Genomic DNA, 19772 nt, shown 5'->3' with positions numbered 1-19772 from the left:
CAAAATTAAATTTGCATGATTTGCTTATATTCGGTGTTAATAGTGACACACACACACAAATCACAGTTGAGTCATCTTAAATTCAATTAATCACACAAAATAACCAAAAATCTCTGGAGAGTTGGAGATTGAATAAGCCACGCGGCCATATTGAGGTGAGTTCACAACTCAACTTGACCTAAGGTTATTCTGATTCGGTTACTCGCAAGTCACAAAATGGAAAATGAAATCATCAATCAGACTTTACTACATTTTTATCGCTGTATAATGAGAAGAAATAATTTACCTATACATTAAAAGTGCAAGTCACCATAGTTTCACAGTAATTTACCAAGTCTCCATTTTTTAAATATTTCATCTTTCAAAAGGTGCGTTTGGAAGCATGTTAAAAAAAACCTAATTTGGTTAGTAAATTTTTTAAATATTTACCCATGTTCACGAGCAATTATTTTTCGAACAAAAAGGAATAGAAATAACCGTTACACGTTGTCAATTTGTGCTTGATAGTCGACTCTTGCGAACTCAGTTTCGCACGTGGTGTTGTTACCACACTCGCAGGCAGCGGCTGCTGGTGGTTGATTTTGTGGCAATCTGAGGTTGATGCGCGGCATAAAATGGCTGTAAGCCTGTCGTCTCAATTGATGACTTTCAACGACAATGAGTTTGATAACCAAATTTCTCGAATGGATGAAGTTGAAGATTTGAGTACCTGCTCAGTTTGTTTTTCCGAGTACAACAGTGATAAACGAATCGCTAAGTTTCTTCCTTGTTTTCACACATTTTGTCTGGAGTGCCTTAGAGTAATAATTTTATTGACATTTAAATATTGTATATTCTAACTATTTCAATTATACCATCAATATAGTCATTATCTTCATCAACTGTGATAATTACCTGTCCTCTGTGTCGAAACACCTTTACTTGCAATAATGGAGTGGACAACCTTCCATCCAACATGTATGCTCTGCACATTGCAAAGATGTCTAGCAAAGTTGAGAGAGCCAAGCAGCTTCAAAAATCGTGAGTCACAAACTTTGAAATGTGCACTACTTGACTTTAAATAACATAACAACATGATTTTTGGTTTTTATAACAGGTTGGAATACTGGTGTCTAACGTGTGAATCTGTTGCCAATTTGTCCTGCTATTTCAGCAATCCTAAACATTTTCTTGTTACCATCAAAGGTAGCACTTTAAAAGATGCAGAGGATCTACAAAAACTGATTAAAGATATCCCTGTGAAGAAATCTTTGGCTATTCAAAAGCGCAAGCAAGTGCAAGCACATCTGGCCTCATTGATGGAATCTTTGAAACAAGTAGAAGATGGACTGAAAGAACAGATTGCAAAGAATGATTTCCACCTAACAGCATTGATGACCCTAGAAGAAAAGGTTGCTCTTCCCCAAGAGAGTAAAGATGTGACTATTGTAACCATTAGGGAAATCGTTAACAAGATCGCTTTCCAGTGCGAAGAATCATTAACTGACGTCACTAGAATCGCTGAATATTTCGAGTCCCAGAAAAGGATTAAAATCCTTTTGAATCTTCGAAATGCAGATAATCAGATCATACCGACTTTTTCTCTCTTCGAAGATGGTTTTTACAGCAACTGGTCTACTTCTGAAAACTTGTCTACTACGGATCGTAACCTGATGCTGGTATCACATGTGATCTTCAATATCTTGAAGCGATGGAACATTGCTTTGAAAGTCAAATCGTCTCCTGCTTCGTTGTTTGCGGCAATCGCCATACCTTGTATAGAAAACAGATTACCTCCACCGCCGCTGATGAGCGTCATCGCACCCTCAACCTCTTCCAACATTGCCCCGAGTACCAGTCCTCCTAACGTAGCTGAACAAACGTTCAACAAGATATCTACTAATTCAAATTCGGTTTGGGGTTCACCACCCGTGTTGAGTTACTCTCAAGTGCTCAATTTGCCAAAACCAGTTCTGCCTCCAAAACCACTTCCACAAACCGGCAGCGAATTGCCTAGTTTTACCTTCCGATTCGGCCAAAAAGGCAACGGCAAATTCAATGTCCCAAGTAAATTTCTTGGTGAAGTCCTGGTGAAAATGAAACTAACATCACATGTTAAATTCATTCAAGAATTAGTTCATTTCTGCCGAAAACCCAGAGAAGTTACCAGGCGCATCATTAAGGTATTTCTTTTATAATTTAAGCTTTTTGCTAATGTGCCGATTATTAATTCTTGTGTTTCATCAGGCCTCCCCGGGGATGTTCATCACTGTCCAAGCTGAGAATCCTCTCATGATTGAAGCTATGCCGGCAATGCAGAGCTTAGGCACATGGGAGAGCCAGGAACGAACCCAAGATGCTTTGGATGTTGGTATCAACGCTGTCTTAGATGTGGACGGCCAGGTAGTTGCCTGGAAATTTATTTTTCTTCTCGAGAAATTTAAACCGAACAACATGGAAGTGGCCATGCTTTTCGGAAAAGTGCTTGAGGGCAAGGATATTTTACACCATATGGCTTCGAGAACAAAACAGGATCGTTTCAATCTTCAAGTTACCGTTAAAACAGTTTGAGCTTTTTCATTTTTCTTAATACGTTGTAGTAACATCTCACACATTATTTCACAATTTGTCGAACCCAGAAAGAAAGAAGTTATGCTTTAACTATTTCTTTATTACTGAGATGTTGTTATCCTTTATTTAGCTCGCTGGATGCAGTTTTTTTCTTTCTTTTCGTTTGGTTCTTTTATGTTACCGTTTCGGCCCGTCTTTTACATCTATGTATTTAAAGCTTATCGATATAGACCCCTCATCCCTTTCCACGTCGGGTACCGTGCGCTTTAGAGCGATCGACAACAAGCTTCAATGTCGACAAATTCATGTGTACTTTTTGAAAAGACAGGCTCAGTTTAATAAACAATTCAAACAAACATTTTGATTCAAATTAGTTTGTTTTATTGTACCGTGCATTTATTTATTTAAGCCGATAATTGATACTTTTTTTGCTTTCGATGCGTCCTTTGCAGTATTTTTTAAATGGCTTCGCAACTGCGTTGCTGTAGAGTGATAAATTTATTTTAAAGTGATTTTTTTTTCAAATTTCCACAGGATGCTTTAACATGTGATATTTGAAAGTCACAGTCGATAACAGTGTTTTTGCTTTTCTATAAAAAATTTTACTACTATTTTATCATACATTGGAAAAACTACGCGTGAACCTCTACACAAATGTACAGTATATGCATGATTTGCATGAATATTATTCCATAATGTACATCACGTTAAAATATGAACGTTAGTAGAATGTGAGGAAGCTCCATAGTTCTGTGTATTACGATAGGCAATCTTTCTGATAAGAATTGTGTTTTGGGAAGCTTTGCAATCATGCCAATTTATCACCCTTGCATTGAGGCAATTTAAAATAAATAAAAATGTGTAACGAAAACTTAAAATCAAATCACGGAAAAAATGTTGAGTTAGTGTGGCATTCCGTACGTTTAGTCCAGTAGCAGAAACCTATCGTTCTAATTAGAAAACAACTACACACAAACGTGTAAATCTTTATGGGGAAGGGAGAAAACCGATAACTTAAAAAATGAAAACATGTTTAGTAGCTAAACAATCGCACCAAAACTCATTAATAATAAAAATAAAATTCAAAAAAGTTTAGTGGTTTAAAAGATTGGCCACAATTTATTAAAATTGAATATGATTTTGTAGACAATCAGAAGACATGACATACGAAACTAAACAAAAAAAAGGAACGATGAAAAAACGCTACGCAATTTCATCGTCTATTGATCATTCGACATGACACACAATGGGAGAAATGTGCCAATTCAATTATGAGGAAAGAAACTTGTTACGAAGTGCTAGAAACGACGAGCGAGGGCAAATTTTTATAACTTAATCATTTAAACGTGTGAAAATCCTACAGTAACAGAACACTTGTATGATTAATGATCATTTACTCATTTCTATAGAAGATTTAGTCCTAACATTCACCAATTAGAGAAATACACATACTCACACATATTAAAATAGCCTAACAATGACGGGCAGTTATACATTGTTGAATTGTGAAGGCCTAGGGGACGAGAAATGTGGCTGTAGATGGAAATTCAAAGAACAAAATCAAGATTTATTTCTCGAAACGGAAAAAATCGGAAAGATGAAAAGTGAAGTAAAGCATATCAAGTCACAACGTGTGACATGACATTCTGAAGTGGCCAACTTGACTTCTTTTTCTAACCCTGCCCAATTGATCGAATTTCTTATCCCGCTATACCATCACCAAGTTAATGGTGAATACTCAGAAAAATCCTAACGACGCCAATAAAATGGCAAAGGGCAACGAAATGCGTCCCCTTAAAAAGTTACCCCGACCTTACAGACTAGAAGAGAGAAAAAAAAAAGTAGGCAAATTCCATCCCATTTTTAAAACCAAATAAGCCTATATCGAGAAAAAGGAAATTTTTTTGTTTTTGATTTCCCTATACCCAACCCGTATACGCAAGACAACAAATCACGACCCTGGAACAAACAAAAAAAATTTTGGTTCGCGTCTAATTTGAAACTGGGGTCGAGTTTGATTGACTTAATTCTTTCAAGTAATTGTCTTTATTATTTTTTTAAGCCTCAAGTTATTTTTTTAAAAACGATTTTCCTCATACGCACTGAAGCATTTCGACAAAAAAGTGATGAGCATTGCGTGCAGATATCACAGACTTATTTCCCTTTTAAAAAAGCAAACAATTCCCTCTAAAGAAGATTTATAAGTGGAACGCTAATAGTCATGAACTTTGTTTTTACTTGGGTATCAATTAGAGGAACAAACGATTGAATTTTGGAAAAAAAAAGAAAAAAAAAGGACAAAGAGCGCGAACGATAACGCTACTGTTTTGGCGTTTTTAAGTACATAAGTAAACGCTTTGAAACGATTGAACAAAAATTGACCGGAGCCCTCCCTTCCCCCCTCCCCATATTCTAAATCAGATGGCGCTGGAGGTCAGTGGTATGAAGTTTTACCAACAATGAAGAAGTACAAAACTAACACAAGCGTACACCTAGGCCTTCTCAAATAATTCTGTCTGACAAGGTCGGATGCAACCTGTCACGAACCAATCAATTACAATAGCATAACAGAAAAAATGAATGGCCGAGGGCTTAAGGCCAACAAATGAAGATGACATTACGACTGCCCATAAAGGATTCAAACCCCTCAAAAAATTACGAGGGTACATACATCAAACCTAACTTGGACGCTTAAATCTTCACACAATCTGCAATTTCGGAATATGGTTCTGACCAAATCCGAAAGAACCAGACATTTTTATACCTAATTTCTTAAAAGAATAAAGAAGAACGGCATCCACGCTAAGAGAGCCTGGAAAAGAAAAGAAACAGAAGAAAACAGGAAAAGAAAAATAATCAAAAAGACGAGTTACAAGAAATAAAGAATAATTTCACCATGTTTTTACCATGACGAAATTTGTTAGGAAATGAGCAGGAAAAGTCGATGTTTAGCCTGAAAGAAAACAGCTAACATTTTTTTTTTTTTTTTTTTTTTTTGCTTTTCTTTTTTTTTCTCTTTCCGACGGAGACCAGCACCGTGAATATGTAGTACGGACGCAGTCAGCCATCAGACACCATACTGTTGCGACATGCGTTCACGAAGTGGTGGCGGAAACTGATCAGTAAAACGTTTCCAACCGTCGTCACCTACTTGACTTTTGAAGCCTTGGAGAATCTGAAAGTTTCAAATGACACACTTAGGAGACATCGACCAAGGAAATGTACAGATATTCAATTACTTTGACAAATTGTTCCTTGAGATCAGGCCGCGGGCTGACCCAGGAAGCGACGGCGTCGCAGAAGAAGATGAAATCGTGCACGATGCCACCAGGATTAACAGCTATCATGTTGCACATCCCACGAAAGGCGGAATCCTTTTCTTCATTGTCTCGTATGTTTCGAAGCGACATACACCTTGAAATAAAAGTACATGTTATACGAATCGGCATCTAATCAGCCTAGACTTTTATAAGAAATTGGGATGAGATTATCGAATGATTATCACACAGGAAATATCACAAAAAGGGTGGCAAACGAGTTTAAAAATAATAATAACCACGATAATAATAAAAAAAAATTTAATCAAAAAGTGAAAAGAAAAAATTAGCAAAAGAAACCGACCATCGTTGGGCGAATTGTTGCAAATGAGGAGCCACGTCGTGGGGACACACAAAGCCCAGACGACCTAAGGTAATGGCTATTGGTGTGATGGGAAACGGCAGAATATCGGCGCCAGAGGTGAGGTGAGGTTGGGTTAGGTTTCAAACGGGACGAATCCAAAAAGGGAAATCAGGAGGAGACAAAAGAAAAGACGCACAAATAAAAAAAAGTATTCGGACAGGAAATATGCACTCAAAAATAACAAATAAACCAATGGCAATAACAAATAAAGAAACTTCAGAAGCTTTAGGTAACTTAGGCTTGGATTCAACAAGAAAAACTTAATTGAAAATCACCTTACGTACAAATGTCTGTTACAAGTTTGAACACCCCCGTTGAAAAGAATCGGATTAAAATTAAACCACAGTAATTCAAATTATATAGCAATGTTTAAAAAAAAAACACGTTGGCAACGCAACATAAACTAGAATTAAATTTTCATGGTCCATTTTTTCGAGGACTCGAGAAAAATTCTAATAAGGACAAAAAATTTCTTTCTTACCTGTATTTTCCAAAAGTGTTTTTGGGGTGTTGGGTCGATTGATTATGGCAATCAACTGGTTCAAAAACAATGGAATATAGTTGTGCATTTCATTTCCTAAAATCATCATATTGATTAGTTTCTAATGTATAAAAATAGGGTATCAATTTTAAGTTATAGATTACCGAGTTTTACCGCGATCTCCCCTATAGCCCAAGTGGCATTGTTACAGACTGAGATGAATTCCGGGTTCAAGTTCTGTCCTAGGATGGGCAGGAATTCAGCTGCTCAAACGGTAAAATATTAGATTGCACATTCAATTTATATAATGGGAAAAATATGTAACATACGTAAGCATGACAGAACGTGCTGAAAGCATGCTTTGGTCAAATCCCCCAACAAAGCAAACGACGACTGACGAACTTCAGGCATTGGATCCTGATACGAAACGTACACGAAATGAAGGATATTAGTCAGGTTAAGCAAAACAACATTTTTATACATACCTGCATGCTTTGGTAAAGAAGCTGCATAATATTTGATGCGACGATGAGACGTTCGATATGGCCTCCAAGACCCTCCGTTAATCCAGACAGAAGGTCAAGGGCTACAATCATAAAGTCCTTGTCGGGAGCTTCGAACTGATCAGGTTGCTGCATACTGGCCTGTCAACATCAATTATAACGATTAATTCATAAAATGAATTCTAAAGAAATAAATGCAGATAACATACAATGTGCTGATTTAAAGTCTGTTCTACTAAAGAAATGCAACGACGAAAGACTGGCTCACAATAGGGCAGAAATCCCGATTGTAGTGCTGTCGCTACGCTTGATAAACACTAAAAAAATAATAAAAAAAATGATAAGTTTATAAACAAAATAAAATAATAATGAACAAAAAAGAATTCCTGGCAACGATGACATACTTCAAGTAAAGGAAAAAGGTCTTTATCTTCATCTTTGAGCACATTCCATTTGGTGATTAGTGGTGGCATCAGTAGATTAATGTAGTCGGGTTTATTTAGATGGTGACCAACTGAGTCTGCCAGCGTACCGATAGCATCGTAAAGAATTAACAAGTTCTTATGTTGATACTTGCTAAAGGCATAAACAAGGGTCTCCAGAATGAAACCCAAATAGGGTACTAGTTCTGTGCACGCTTCTTCCTCGAGAGTGGCAAACGCTGAACAAGCAGCCTCTTGTACACGCTTATTCCCGTCCAATATTCGTTTCAGAAGCTAAAAAAATCAAAATGCATTAGCAAGTTTATTGAATTGATACCTTCAACTGTGTACACACTTACTTCGGTCATTAGCGGTTTGAGGTACTGATCGTGAGGTTGGCCCACAACCCAGTGAGCGTAGCGGCTGAGAGTCCAACAAGTGATAGCGCGTACCAAAGCTTTTTTCTCCGACAAACAATTAATCAAAAAGGGAACTAACTCGGGAAGATGGGCTACCATTCCTGTCATACAACCTGAAAAATAAAAAATGTTTATGTTAACATCGATTAATATAAATTAAAATGCAGAAAAGCTTACCTTCAGCAATCGCTCCAAGCGCCAAAATTCCAGATTCTTTGATCTCCCAATCCGAATGAAAAAGAGTCTCCTTCAAAATTGGCAACAGCACTGGAAGCAAGTCGTCTTTAAAAACATTCGCTAACACATCAAGCGCTGCAGCACTGCATTTTCCTACAGTAAAGTTCAATGTTGAAGACTCAAACACAAAAGTATTTCATATGCTATTAGATTACTCAGGTTCCAATCTGAAAGAGCGCTGTCCGAATCCATGCCGTCATCTTCGTCACCATCTTCAAGATCTTCATCATCTTCAGGAATCTCCCCATCCGCATTGGCAGGACGACCACTTTCAGCACCCTCACGATGGAGCGTATGAGTACGAGACTTGTGGAAGCGAGGTCGGATATCTTGCTCCCGATCGGGTATCATCTCATCTTCTTCAACGTCTCCCTGTGGATCAAGTATAATGAGATCACTTAATCGTTTCCCATGATAGAATTCACCAAATTGGACAAACCTTGAGGAGGATTATGTCGATTTCCGAGTATCTCATCCCCTTTACCAAAACTGGAACCAATCTAGCAAGGTGAGGGTTGAGAACTTCCTTACAAATAGGCTGATCTGCCAGCGAAAGCCAAAATTCACAAGCTTCTAAAGCAACTGTTTCATTTGCATCTTGCGTTCTACCTAGCATATACTGAAGAATGCGAAAAAAAAAAACATTTTTATAGTCAATTTGCAACAATCCAAACGATTTTAAAACAAGAGAATGAAGAAATAATACCTCAATTATGTTATGCATATGAGGAACTAATCGGTCCATTCGAACATCGAGAAGCATAACTAATGCTCGACACACATTTTTACGCACTTCTGCATCATCATCTGCAGCTAAATGCATTAAACCCTAAACGATTTGATTTTCATATTTAGTTTACATTTAAGTCTAAATTATATGTAAGGAAGTTTATCACCTGCAGAAATGCGTCAATGTGAATCATCAAAGCTTGCGTTCGACTCATAATGAATTGATTGACACAAGCCAAAGCATGTGATCTAAACCAAAGAAGATTATATAACACCTTTTCATTGAAAGCATTACACTTGGAGAAAGTTTACCTAATTTTTGAACTGCTGTGTTGGAAAAACTGAAGAAACTTAGGAATCAAAATATTCAATGGCCTATTCAGCGCATCACTGTCAAGAATTTCTGATGAATCCTCACAGATTTTTTGAAGGGCTCCAAATGCACCTTCACACACATTGTAATCCTAGAAATCAAGAGTAACATACATTGACTATTAATTCACAAAGTTAAGTAGAATAAAATGTAAACAAGAAAAAACCTGTGAATCAAGCATTTGGCACAGTTTGGGCAATAGTTCTGGCCAGTTAGCCAATTCCCCTCTTGAAGAGATGGTAGTGATGAGGATACCAACAGTCGCCCGTATGAGAGGTGATGGATCTCCTATAGCAGAAAGACATTCACTACGAATGAAATCTGCTACGGTGGCAGGAAACTTATGAAAATGAGCTCGCACATTGTTCTTCAAAATCAACCCACTCAGGGATCTGGTGGGTTCATCTATGTCAGATTCATAAAAACAAAACATTAGCATTACTATTGATTACTTAATTTAACCAATTACCTTCTGATGTGAGCTTCGTCAATACAAATATCAAGTAGTTGTTGAAATCTGGATATTTGTTGAGTTCTTCCAATTTCTACAAAGATCAATAAACATGTTCATAACAACCACCATGCAACTATGTTGAAACAACTGCAGACCGGTGAACGGCCCGTTTTCCCTTCCCGAAAAAATGGGATTTCGTGTATGTATAACTTCCAGATTTAATTAACCAGATTACATACCTGTTGAACTGCGCGTTGGGTAGCATTATCTGGTGATTGGGATTCTTTCAATAATTGTAAAATTTGACACAGGCCATCTTCTTGTGGCGACCAAGTTTCGGCCATGTTGAACGTTTTTTTTCAACTAGCCTTCTAGAACTAAAAGCCTACCCATCTGTCACAAAAAGTGAGGGTAATGCCATTCCCTTCTTCGTGACGCCTGAAGCTGGTTTGGGCAGGACTTCACTGCCACCTAGCGGCAGAAATCAATGACGACGAACACAAATGGATTTGAGTCTTGGAGATGAGGGATGGTATTGAGCAAAACTTTATTTGATTTAAATAAACGATGTGTGCTAATTTTTTAAATAACCTTGACTTCGAAGTTTTTGTGAAAAATAATGAATTAGCAATGCAATTCGTCTATCCCCTTATTCCAATTCAAAGGCGCGCTTTGTCAATGGCGTCGAGTCGAGGCTCTTAGTTGGAAGTCAGAATTGGAGGTGTAAGGCTGCAAGCACCATGGTGCAAGGAGTTCCAAAAGCAGATTACGGCTTTTTTTTCTATAAATGAAGCGATGGAACTAGAAAGTCAGCGTTGCCTAACAAGGTGTGTTATCACCAGAGTGATAACACCAAACAAATGAATTTGAGTAATAATCTTGTATCGCTAAAACGAAATTTTAAGCATATCTATGTTCAAGCTTACCCCCAATGCGTTGAAATCAGACATACAGATACGACATTTACAGCCGGAATATGCCATATCAGTATGCGCAGTCCGTATTCGTGTAGAATTGGTAGGCATATCTTTTTACCTGCAGAATTCAATGTTTTCGCATTGCCAAGGGTTTTGGGGTTGGGGAAACTGGTCACGTGATTTTTTTAATAGAAATTAAACAGGAACTAAGCATTCTTACTTAAATTCCTCATTTTAACGGCTATGAACGAAAATCATTCATTTTAAAAAAACCTGATACTATAGTTTGAATAAAGTTAAGGTTAAAGTATTTAAAGAAATTAAGCTTTTAAAATTGGACATGCAAATAAAATAACAAGGATTAGAAACGTGTCTGATTAAATTTTAAATTTCCTTGCAATTTGATCCTTGTCAAAAGTTTATTCCCATTGGCTATTGAAAATTTGAAAGAAGCTCCCTGATTGGTGCGCTCCACGTAGACACACTCACCATAGTCTCTAACTATATCGACAATCGACATCTACGACTTCTATGTACACATCTATGTTACACTATACCATACTCTATCCAGCCGTCGCCCGCCGCCAAATTTTGCATCAAAAAACGGAAAATGACGCGCAATAATTCCATGAACAAATTGTTTGAGGTGAAATTTAACGAGTAATATATATTGCTAGCAGATTGCTCGGTCACACATGTGCATCACCCATCTCATCTTTTTTTGGAGAATCGTATAGGAAACGATGAGTGTCGCGTGGCGTCTCTCTTGGATTGAGTTTCCGATTTTTCTCTCAACAACTTGGCCAATCCAAAATGCTCCTTTGGCGAAGCGTTCTCCTTGTCTTCGTTGAGCTTCACATATACCGCGTTCATATTCAAATAGTCTGAGCTGACCGACGACTCCATATGGCCGCAGATAACCTTCTCCATTTGGCTGAAAGTGGGTCTCTCTTTCGGATCCGATTTCCAGCAATCGGCCATCATTTCCCCGAAGAACTTGGGCGCCAGTTCCGGTTTGTCCATTCGATATCCGTTTAGAATTTCTTTCATGAGTATGTGACCGACGTCCATACCTAAATTAACAGAAACATATTCGTAACCTCTACAATTCATTTTGATGATTGATGGAAACGTCAAACCTGGATAGGGAACTCGACCCAAAGAAAAGAGTTCCCAAAGAACGATCCCGTACGACCACACGTCAGATTGGCTGGAAAAGATGCGATCCGTCAAGGATTCAATGGCCATCCACTTGACCGGCAACAACCCCTGACATGCCACAAAATGTTGCTGTAATTAATCATGTGGGGTATGTCTTTGATTTTGAATTACTTGTCCTCTTTTTTCGTAGCAGTCTTCGTAATACATTTTCTTAGCCATGCCAAAGTCGGCCACTTTTGCAACTCCATCGTCAGCGAGCAGAATATTGCGGGCCGCCAGATCACCATGGAGAACCTTTTCCATAGGATTCCGAGTCATGGCAAGTGAAGATATAGATATTTGTTTGATAGTACCTTTTTGCTAACCAAGTAGTCCATTCCTCGAGCTATTTGAAAAGACCAAGAAATGAGATTGGTTGTTGAAATCGACCGATCTAAATTTCCATCCAGTTCTTCTTCGAGGTTGAAATCTGCTAGAAAAATAGAAGGATTAATACCATATGTCGGTTTCCTTTGACAGTAATTTAAAACAATTATGGAATGTTCTTTTACTTAAATTGGCGTTCAAAATTTCACAGGATGAATTCATGCCAGAACAGCCATAAGCTTGAAAATCGCTCGTTTCTGCTTGCGATGGGTTTTCTTCCGCTTTTGATCTGTGGATTAGTTTACCACTAAATACTTTTTTATTAGGTCACAATAACATGAATGAACTTTTTTACCTGGTGAAATTGTTACTTTCAATTTCGTGTTGCGTTTTCAGGTTCCCAAACTCGTCCACCAGATTAACAAAACTATTCCTGTGGTTAATCAAAAACGTTTGCAAATTGCCGAACCGACAATATTCAACGATCACAAACAGTTCTCCTATATAAAAGGAAAATAAGATTTATAAGAAGAAGAAAAAACAAACACAACACACACAACGAACAACAACATGGTCGAATTATTAATCTTTATACCCTTGTGTATTTGCTTGGTGCAGGCTCCCAGTAGATTGACGACATTGAGGTGTGATCCCAAATAGACGAGAATTTTCAGTTCACTGATGAGGGCTTCCATTGCTGCGATATTAGCTTGCGACCGAACCATTTTGACAGCTATTGTTTTGACAGCTTCTTCAGAGTCTTTGAGTCCCACTGCTTCCGCTTTGACTACACGGCCGAAGCAACCAGTTCCCAATTGGATACCTATAAGTTTACAGTAATGAGAGTCGTTATTCCGTTTAATTTTAACGTATGAAGCTAGAAAATAAAAATGAACCGAGTTGCAGACGATTTCTTGGAAATTCCCAGCGTCTATCATAGGGTAGGTATTCTACTTGCTCTTCTATTGGTGATTGGTTATTAATTTGCTTGGCATTTCCATTCAGCAATCTAACGAACGCTTCCTGTGAAACTCGTCGTTTCTTTTGGTTGACATTTCAAATGGCCAGCAGCAAATAATGAAAGAACGTCGGTAAGTTTCCCGATGACGTTACTTGCTAAATAATAAATTCCATAAGTTTACCTTGTCATAATAAAATTTCACTCCAACGGAGACAAATAGGATGAAAAGTAAAATTGCAAATATTGTAGGGACGGCGATAGTGACGGTCTTGTCATTTACTGGAATTTTATCGAGGAAAGAAACGGTGAAATTTCTGTATTTCGCATCACCTGGAAAGCTGACTTTCCACTGACAAGCGTAGCTTCCGCTTTCACCCATCTTTCCATAAAGCGGTAAGATTGAAGAGTTGCCCACGGAGTAAACTTGTCCTGAATATTCTTTCTCATCCTATTGTAAATGTAATACTTGATGAATGTTTTTAAATGAAAGAATTAATTTTAAATGAAAACAGTTCACCTTTAACCATTTGGTCGAAGCATTTTGAGATCCTAGGAAGCAAGTCAAGTTTTGTGCGATATCTTTCTCTAATTGAACAGATTTATGTTTCAAGTCCCCATGTAATTCTGAAAATTTTCAAAGCCAGAATTACGACGAATTAGCACGCGATTGAGCACGATCGAAATAATTTTATTTCCGGAATAAGGAAGGTTAAACAACCAACCTTTGGCGAGAAATGTTTTCCATACATAATCAATGAAACCACTTCCTTGGCATTGAAAGCTATAGCCTTTTGGACTGATGTCGAAGATGTGAAGTTGATTTTCGTAAAGTGTTTTACCACTATAGTCAAATGAGTCCTTTCTTATTTCAATACCTGAATGTTTTATTTGTAATTCTTTAAATTAATAGGCGAATGACTCCAGCAATCGAATAAAGTAGCTTCAGACCTTCAGGTGAATTGTTTTCATCAATGATGTGAATCTGCTCTTTTCCATTAATTCGGTAGGACCAGTTTGGTGGAGAAGAGAACTTGGTATATTGGTAAGTTCGGCAAATTAAAGTAACGTCAATTCCTTCAAAATAAGGATCACCTGCACCATCAACTCCTTTCAGTTCCATTCCTATTAGATTTTCATTTTGTAAATGACTGAGTATAATAACGGACTACACCAATTTAGTAATAAGCTTACCACTGACAAACAAATAGAAATTATGTAAATTCGTCTTATTTTTGTAGGTCCCTATGCATTCGAAATGGCCAGAGTCGTCGATTTTCGCTTTTTTGAGATTAAGTCCACTTTTTTTATTGAAACACCAAGTCGAACATAGTTCTTCTAACAAATCGGCCTGTTAAAAAATTTGCAACCCAATATTAATTTACTATCATTTTAGTTTATTGCCAAAGAGACTTTAAAATGTATACTTACTTTGGGTTCCAACCAGTTTTGGCCTCTTGCTGTGTATTGATGTCTGTGGATGAGCGAAACCTTGACATCCGGATGGGTTGGAATGCACTTGACGGGAAAATTAGTTTGATCTTGAGAAATTTCGAAGTAAAATTCGTTGCCTTCAATAATAACAAGTTCCGAATCATCTTAAAATAAAATAATTTCAGAGATTGACCATTCCTTTATACAGTGAAAAATTTTCTATGAACAATATAACGAACTGAAAACATAGACGTATTGACTGACGGTAAACGTGTTTGCAATTCCGTACGGGATGCCCTTGCAACCGAAGTTTCCAGTGTCTCTGGCTCTTGCATTTACCAGGGACAATGTCGATGTCATGTGAGTCTCGTTCCTCCCAAACGTTTTGCGAAGACGACTGTCCAAGTCGCTTAACTATTTAATCAAGAGAGAAAATATTTTGATAAAAATGAAGTGCGAGGGTATAAAGTCAAATGTCAATCTATACTTCAGTGTTTTTGATTAAGTAATCTGGAATTTCCCACGAAAAATTATAATTTTTCTTTTGATATTCGTCTTCAAAGGCGTAGACACACGTCAGAGTGAGATTTGTTCCCGCGTCGATTATTCGCTCCCTCTCATCGGGGATCATTTTAATGTATTGCGCTAATAAAGTAGAGACGGAAGAATCAATTAATAATTCATTTAGCAGGATAAAAATTTAAACAGACTTTCTTCATGGAACTTTATAGTGATTTTAGGGAGCACCGGGCAACACGATCCTGAATTTCCGTCTAATAATTTACAGGCTGTTGAACCATTAGTGGGAAGAACCTGGTCGTACCATAGGGAGCAATCTTCAGCCTGTCGGCAATCTGTCGTCAAAATCAAACTGTCGTTGCCATAAAAACTGCAGCTATGAGCACCACTTTCGCTTGTAGATTTCCAGTCGTCCCTTCCTGAATAACATAAATATTTTTTCACAATATTATTTGGATTCAAATTCATTTTGTCAATGGCTATGCTTTTAAATACCAATTTGAGATTCAAATCTCCAGGGAATGAAACCGCAAATGGCCGTGCTTTCATAATCGATGTCTTGACGGTGTGTCGTTGATGGCGTATTCTTCATGTAACACTTTTCCAGATAACCAAACACAAAGTGGCTGCATTGCGGGTTGGCAATACAAAGTCGGCCACACTCTTCTCGGGTTGCAGTTGTTAAGAGAACTTGACCTATATCGTCGCCGGGAAAATCACAGTTGGCCCGCCACTTGAATCCGCCGTCGCCAGTGTTCCAATCCGTCAAATTCTCGGCGTCCACGAGATGTAACATTGATAACAAAAGGATTCCAAGCCAATTGTTCATCGAAGACATTTTCACCGTTGTCATACTGACTACACCTGTTGACTTTCACTTGAATTATATCTCACGTTATAATATAATTCAGGCTCTAATCAACTGCAAAAAAACTTAAAAGAAGAAAAGTGTAATAACTGAATAAACCGGAGTAAACAAACGCGAGGTCTGAGGTGACAGTCAATGGTTCCCACTTTGATTAAAATCACTACTATTTTTCAGCGAGGAAATACGTAGCTACTGGTTGCAAAATTTACTCAGCCTACTATTTCAAAACAGATTTTCCAGCCGAACGGATTTCCCCGTAAATAATTACGCAAGACACGAATGAAAATGTTGTGCGTCTTTACAGTTCTCCTTTCGGTCTACAAGTGTTGTTCTCGTTTTTTTTCTTCAGAACATTGGGCACAATAACGGGGCACAATAGGACAGAAAGCATTTCACCTGCAGCGGTAGCCTATAGCATTTGACCTCCAAACAAGTTTTTGCGTGTTTCGTCTAGCCTATTTTTGGCTGTTTTGAATAACACAATTATATTCAGCTGCGTACTAAGCCTCATCATTTTCTTTAACGATACTAATTTTAACATTTTTTACATTTTGTCTTTCGTATAAGACCTCTAAAACGTTAAGTTGTTAAGACTAATATTACGTACAGGAGTTGAGAGGAAAACCAAAAGTTTAAAACCGATTCCACTCAATTGTTTGTTTTTACAAAATTGTTTACTTACCTACTACGGTAACTATCTAAAGCGGGACGCTATCAGCAGCCCCCTTTATTAATTAATGGGTGCGAGGTTAGTTATTTTGTGATCGATGAGTCAATTCACGATACAGAGTTGACAATGAGAAGCAAGTGTTGGAAATCGATACAAACGATATGAACGCTCAACAGTACTTGGCTATTGACCGTCCCGTCGTCAGGTGTAATTTAGCCTATATTAGAGCATGGTTCGACACTTTCGTGTTTTCTCATACAACTCAACCCATACGCAACGCCAAGAATTTAGGAAGTCCGTACGCACATCAGTGACCAGCACCAACTCCGTTGACGGGGTTCATTCACCGATTCCTTCGGATTGTCACGAGGAGGGAGCGCGTCATTGCAAGACAACAACTACACCGATGGCAAGGCTGACCGTCCAGCAATCATCATTTGACTTTAATTAAAAAAAAACCCGAAAAACTATCGAGATCCGGCTTGAAGTATTTGGTATACTGAACGGCACCTGTCTTAATTACCTCAGATGGCAACGAATTTGTTTTCGGGAGATGGGCGATTGATGCACACAGCTAAGCTGTTGAAAAAAAATAACTGGAGGAATAAACGTTCTTACTACTGAGATCCAGTTTCCTGCATTCGATCGGTACAGGTAGATTTTTAATAACGTCGCTACAAGCGTCGATGCGACTCATAACATCTCCTTCGGTGATGGGAAGATTTTCCTTGAGAAAACTTACTTCATACTTCGAGTCTCTTGATATTAGTTCCACCGCGTCCGATGACTCGCCCGCAGTCCGAATTCCATATGTTCAAAATAACAATTTATTTGCGTATCGCAGCGTTGTTTTGAGTATTGACTACAGCAGAGTTTCGTTTCGAATTTGCAAGAAACACTTATTATAACACTGCTGGATTGGAACTTAAACTTATTCGTATCAAGTCGATCACGTCAACACTATTCGCACTCGTTCATTGGACTAGTTAACTTTTGTTAAAAAAACATTTTCAAGTTTACGCGGAAGCTTGGGCTCACGGAAGATCTGCTAGATTGGAAGTAAGCCAGATTCCTATAACATCTTCCCCGCAAAATTCTCCTTCCCAACATACTTCCTCTTTTAATTCCTCTTTTCGCAAGTCGCCAGTAGGCAGTTTTACAAATAGGGTTGCACATTTTTTGAGAAAGAGGACTTATTCCGATGGCAGTGAGGTTAGTCAATCACATTCACCAAATATATCAGAACGTAGTGGTGGACAAGACTGCACAGTTTCCAATCCTAACCAGTCAGCTTCCATTTCTTGTTTTGGCTCTAAAGAACGTACGGGAGCGGAAGAGGGATTTCAGATCAGGCAATCAGCTGGTTTGGGAACAACTGATTCGGTTGTTGCAGGATCTTCAGACTTGGGAAACGAATCAAACCCCGATCGACTTAACGGAGTTGACGGCATTAACGCGCATTCTGGTAGGGCTCAAAGAGAGGAGGAATCTCCAGAAGAAATTATTAGAGCGTGTAGCGATCCTAGCGAGGACCGACTCACAGTTGCGACACTTAGTGGAGACCTTGCTAGAGCAGGCAAGACGAGTTCTGACGTTTCTTCTAGGGCAGGCTCAGAGTCTTCACGAGTTTCTCGGCTTCGTGCCAAAAGAAGGAAAGGAATTTTTAGATTTCTCACCAAGAAGAGAACTGCAAGAACTAGACGAGGAAGGGGATTATCACAACCTTGCAAAGGAGGTTGGAAACACCTCTTTCTTCTTAACAGAAAGTCGTCTAAGCTTCCAAAACACATTTCTAGAAAATATTCAAACGATAGGGACTTATTTAACGGAAGTCAACAAGATAACTCCAGTTCAGCCTCTCCGTTCAGAGATAGCCAGATTAAGCAGCAGATTAAACCATCTTCCTCCTCTAAGGAACCGGAGTCAAGCTCTGGTACAGTTAGGGAACATTCACTTGAGGGAGGCAAAGAAGACCTTACGACAAGTTCTCGCGTTCACAACTCGCCCGGCGGAAGAGAACTGCCAGCAGATAGGCAGGAGAATCAGACGAAGTCGGGGTCAACAGAGAAGAATCCCAGTAATAGGATTCAGACTAAAAGTAACGTTCGTTCAACCGGGACAACGGCGTGGAATCTTAGAATAGACCCCGACATAATCGAAATGGCGAGTAGTAACGGTAATGGGTGTACGAGGGGGTCAGAGCTGTCTGACTTTGCGAAAAGCCAACACACAAGGTCAAGTTTACATTCTTTATCTTGTTTTTCGGGTGGGCCTCTACAAAGATTCGATTCATGGGTAGATACATTTGAAAAAATCGTGAGTAATTCTGGATTTTCTGACGAAGAAGTGATCTTAGAATTATATAAAAAAATGACAGATAGAGCTCAGAAAGTAACCAAATACGTTTTGGAAAGTGGCGCGGACGAATATGCCACAGTTAAAGACAGGCTAATTGACCATTTTCATGGAGATGAAACAGCAGAAAAATATTTAAAAAAATTTAAGAAAGCTAGTAGAAAACCCGGAGAAAAAATTTACGATTTTGCCATCCGCTTGAAAGAGATCTTCAAGTACGCATATCCAGACGCGTACACGCAGGACTCTTTTCAAATAATCTTACAACAAAAATTCATTGACGGTTTAGATGAGAAACTTCAAATGAAAGTAAAGTATAAGGCGTTTAAAACATTCGACGAGTTAGTTTCTGAGGCAAGAAAATATTCGATACGTTTAGAAACGATTGAGGGAAGTAAGGGAATACAGGAATTCGTCAATGTCATAAATAAACCTCCTGATTCGAAACTGCGTGAAAGCCTCGAAATGGTAGAATTAAAACAACTTGTTGAAAAGCAGAATGAGTCCGTGAACGCTCTGGTGGCGGCCTTGAAAGATGGATCAAAACCGGTAGTTGCTACTGGTACGGAGCAGTCAGAAATGTCTTCATATATTCAAGAACTCTCAAAAGCCGTTGATTTTTTATTTAAAAAAAGTAATGAGCAAACCCATCAGTCAAATAAACATGTTTCTTTC

At 38.3% G+C, this 19772-nt stretch overlaps 3 protein-coding genes across 7 annotated transcripts; 1 reads left to right on the top strand and 2 right to left on the bottom strand.

Annotated features, from left to right (window-relative positions):
• Positions 1 to 157: 157 nt before the first annotated feature.
• LOC124198243 lies at positions 158 to 2906 on the top strand. Its single transcript, XM_046593994.1, has 4 exons — positions 158 to 800; positions 866 to 1020; positions 1097 to 2162; positions 2227 to 2906. Exons 1-4 carry the CDS (start codon positions 615 to 617, stop codon positions 2548 to 2550), a joined length of 1731 nt encoding a protein of 576 aa, XP_046449950.1. The 5' UTR covers positions 158 to 614; the 3' UTR covers positions 2551 to 2906.
• Positions 2907 to 3641: 735 nt separating this feature from the next.
• Positions 3642 to 10614, bottom strand: LOC124198242 (transportin-1-like). The gene is made up of 19 exons (XM_046593993.1): positions 10089 to 10614; positions 9865 to 9940; positions 9562 to 9800; positions 9335 to 9486; positions 9190 to 9271; positions 9000 to 9122; positions 8733 to 8912; positions 8449 to 8665; positions 8234 to 8386; positions 7997 to 8169; positions 7620 to 7931; positions 7425 to 7532; positions 7198 to 7356; positions 7042 to 7129; positions 6877 to 6975; positions 6713 to 6808; positions 6172 to 6247; positions 5790 to 5964; positions 3642 to 5725 (listed from the first exon to the last, which is right to left on the bottom strand). The coding sequence occupies exons 1-19, from the start codon at positions 10191 to 10193 to the stop codon at positions 5618 to 5620; spliced, it is 2721 nt and encodes a 906-aa protein (XP_046449949.1). The 5' UTR covers positions 10194 to 10614; the 3' UTR covers positions 3642 to 5617.
• Positions 10615 to 11406: 792 nt separating this feature from the next.
• LOC124198241 (mast/stem cell growth factor receptor Kit-like) lies at positions 11407 to 16636 on the bottom strand. Of its 5 annotated transcripts, none has more exons than XM_046593989.1 (19): positions 16291 to 16636; positions 15700 to 16081; positions 15396 to 15623; positions 15173 to 15330; positions 14925 to 15099; positions 14683 to 14849; positions 14446 to 14602; positions 14203 to 14376; positions 13977 to 14129; positions 13772 to 13878; positions 13436 to 13702; positions 13190 to 13334; positions 12889 to 13116; positions 12649 to 12793; positions 12479 to 12600; positions 12281 to 12399; positions 12099 to 12221; positions 11906 to 12035; positions 11407 to 11839 (listed from the first exon to the last, which is right to left on the bottom strand). In XM_046593989.1, exons 2-19 carry the CDS (start codon positions 16055 to 16057, stop codon positions 11478 to 11480), a joined length of 3318 nt encoding a protein of 1105 aa, XP_046449945.1. In that variant the 5' UTR covers positions 16058 to 16081; positions 16291 to 16636; the 3' UTR covers positions 11407 to 11477. The 5 variants fall into 5 exon arrangements, with proteins under 5 accessions (XP_046449945.1, XP_046449944.1, XP_046449948.1 ...); XM_046593988.1 differs by having other exon boundaries at positions 15700 to 16137; positions 16291 to 16635; XM_046593992.1 differs by having other exon boundaries at positions 12281 to 12396; positions 12479 to 12582; positions 15700 to 16137; positions 16291 to 16631.
• Between the last annotated feature and the right edge of the window lie 3136 nt (positions 16637 to 19772).

Source organism: Daphnia pulex, chromosome 7 (genome assembly GCF_021134715.1).
Source record: "Daphnia pulex isolate KAP4 chromosome 7, ASM2113471v1".
In the NCBI taxonomy this organism is placed as follows: domain Eukaryota; kingdom Metazoa; phylum Arthropoda; class Branchiopoda; order Diplostraca; family Daphniidae; genus Daphnia; species Daphnia pulex.
Note: the sequence above shows the minus strand (reverse complement) of the source record. Positions and strands in the feature narration are given on the sequence as shown.

Coding starts and splice junctions, on each gene's coding strand:
- LOC124198243 (XM_046593994.1), top strand. CDS start 615: ATGGCTGTAAGCCTGTCGTCTCAATTGATGACTTTCAACGACAATGAG. Junction 1,021..1,096: donor GCCAAGCAGCTTCAAAAATC/GTGAGTCACAAA, acceptor TTTTTATAACAG/GTTGGAATACTGGTGTCTAA. Junction 2,163..2,226: donor TTACCAGGCGCATCATTAAG/GTATTTCTTTTA, acceptor GTGTTTCATCAG/GCCTCCCCGGGGATGTTCAT.
- LOC124198242 (XM_046593993.1), bottom strand. CDS start 10,193: ATGGCCGAAACTTGGTCGCCACAAGAAGATGGCCTGTGTCAAATTTTA. Junction 8,666..8,732: donor TCGACATAATCCTCCTCAAG/GTTTGTCCAATT, acceptor CTTGATCCACAG/GGAGACGTTGAAGAAGATGA. Junction 6,976..7,041: donor GCACGTTCTGTCATGCTTAC/GTATGTTACATA, acceptor CCGTTTGAGCAG/CTGAATTCCTGCCCATCCTA.
- LOC124198241 (XM_046593989.1), bottom strand. CDS start 16,057: ATGACAACGGTGAAAATGTCTTCGATGAACAATTGGCTTGGAATCCTT. Junction 12,601..12,648: donor GAAAGTAACAATTTCACCAG/GTAAAAAAGTTC, acceptor AAAAGTATTTAG/TGGTAAACTAATCCACAGAT. Junction 12,036..12,098: donor GCTACGAAAAAAGAGGACAA/GTAATTCAAAAT, acceptor GTGGCATGTCAG/GGGTTGTTGCCGGTCAAGTG.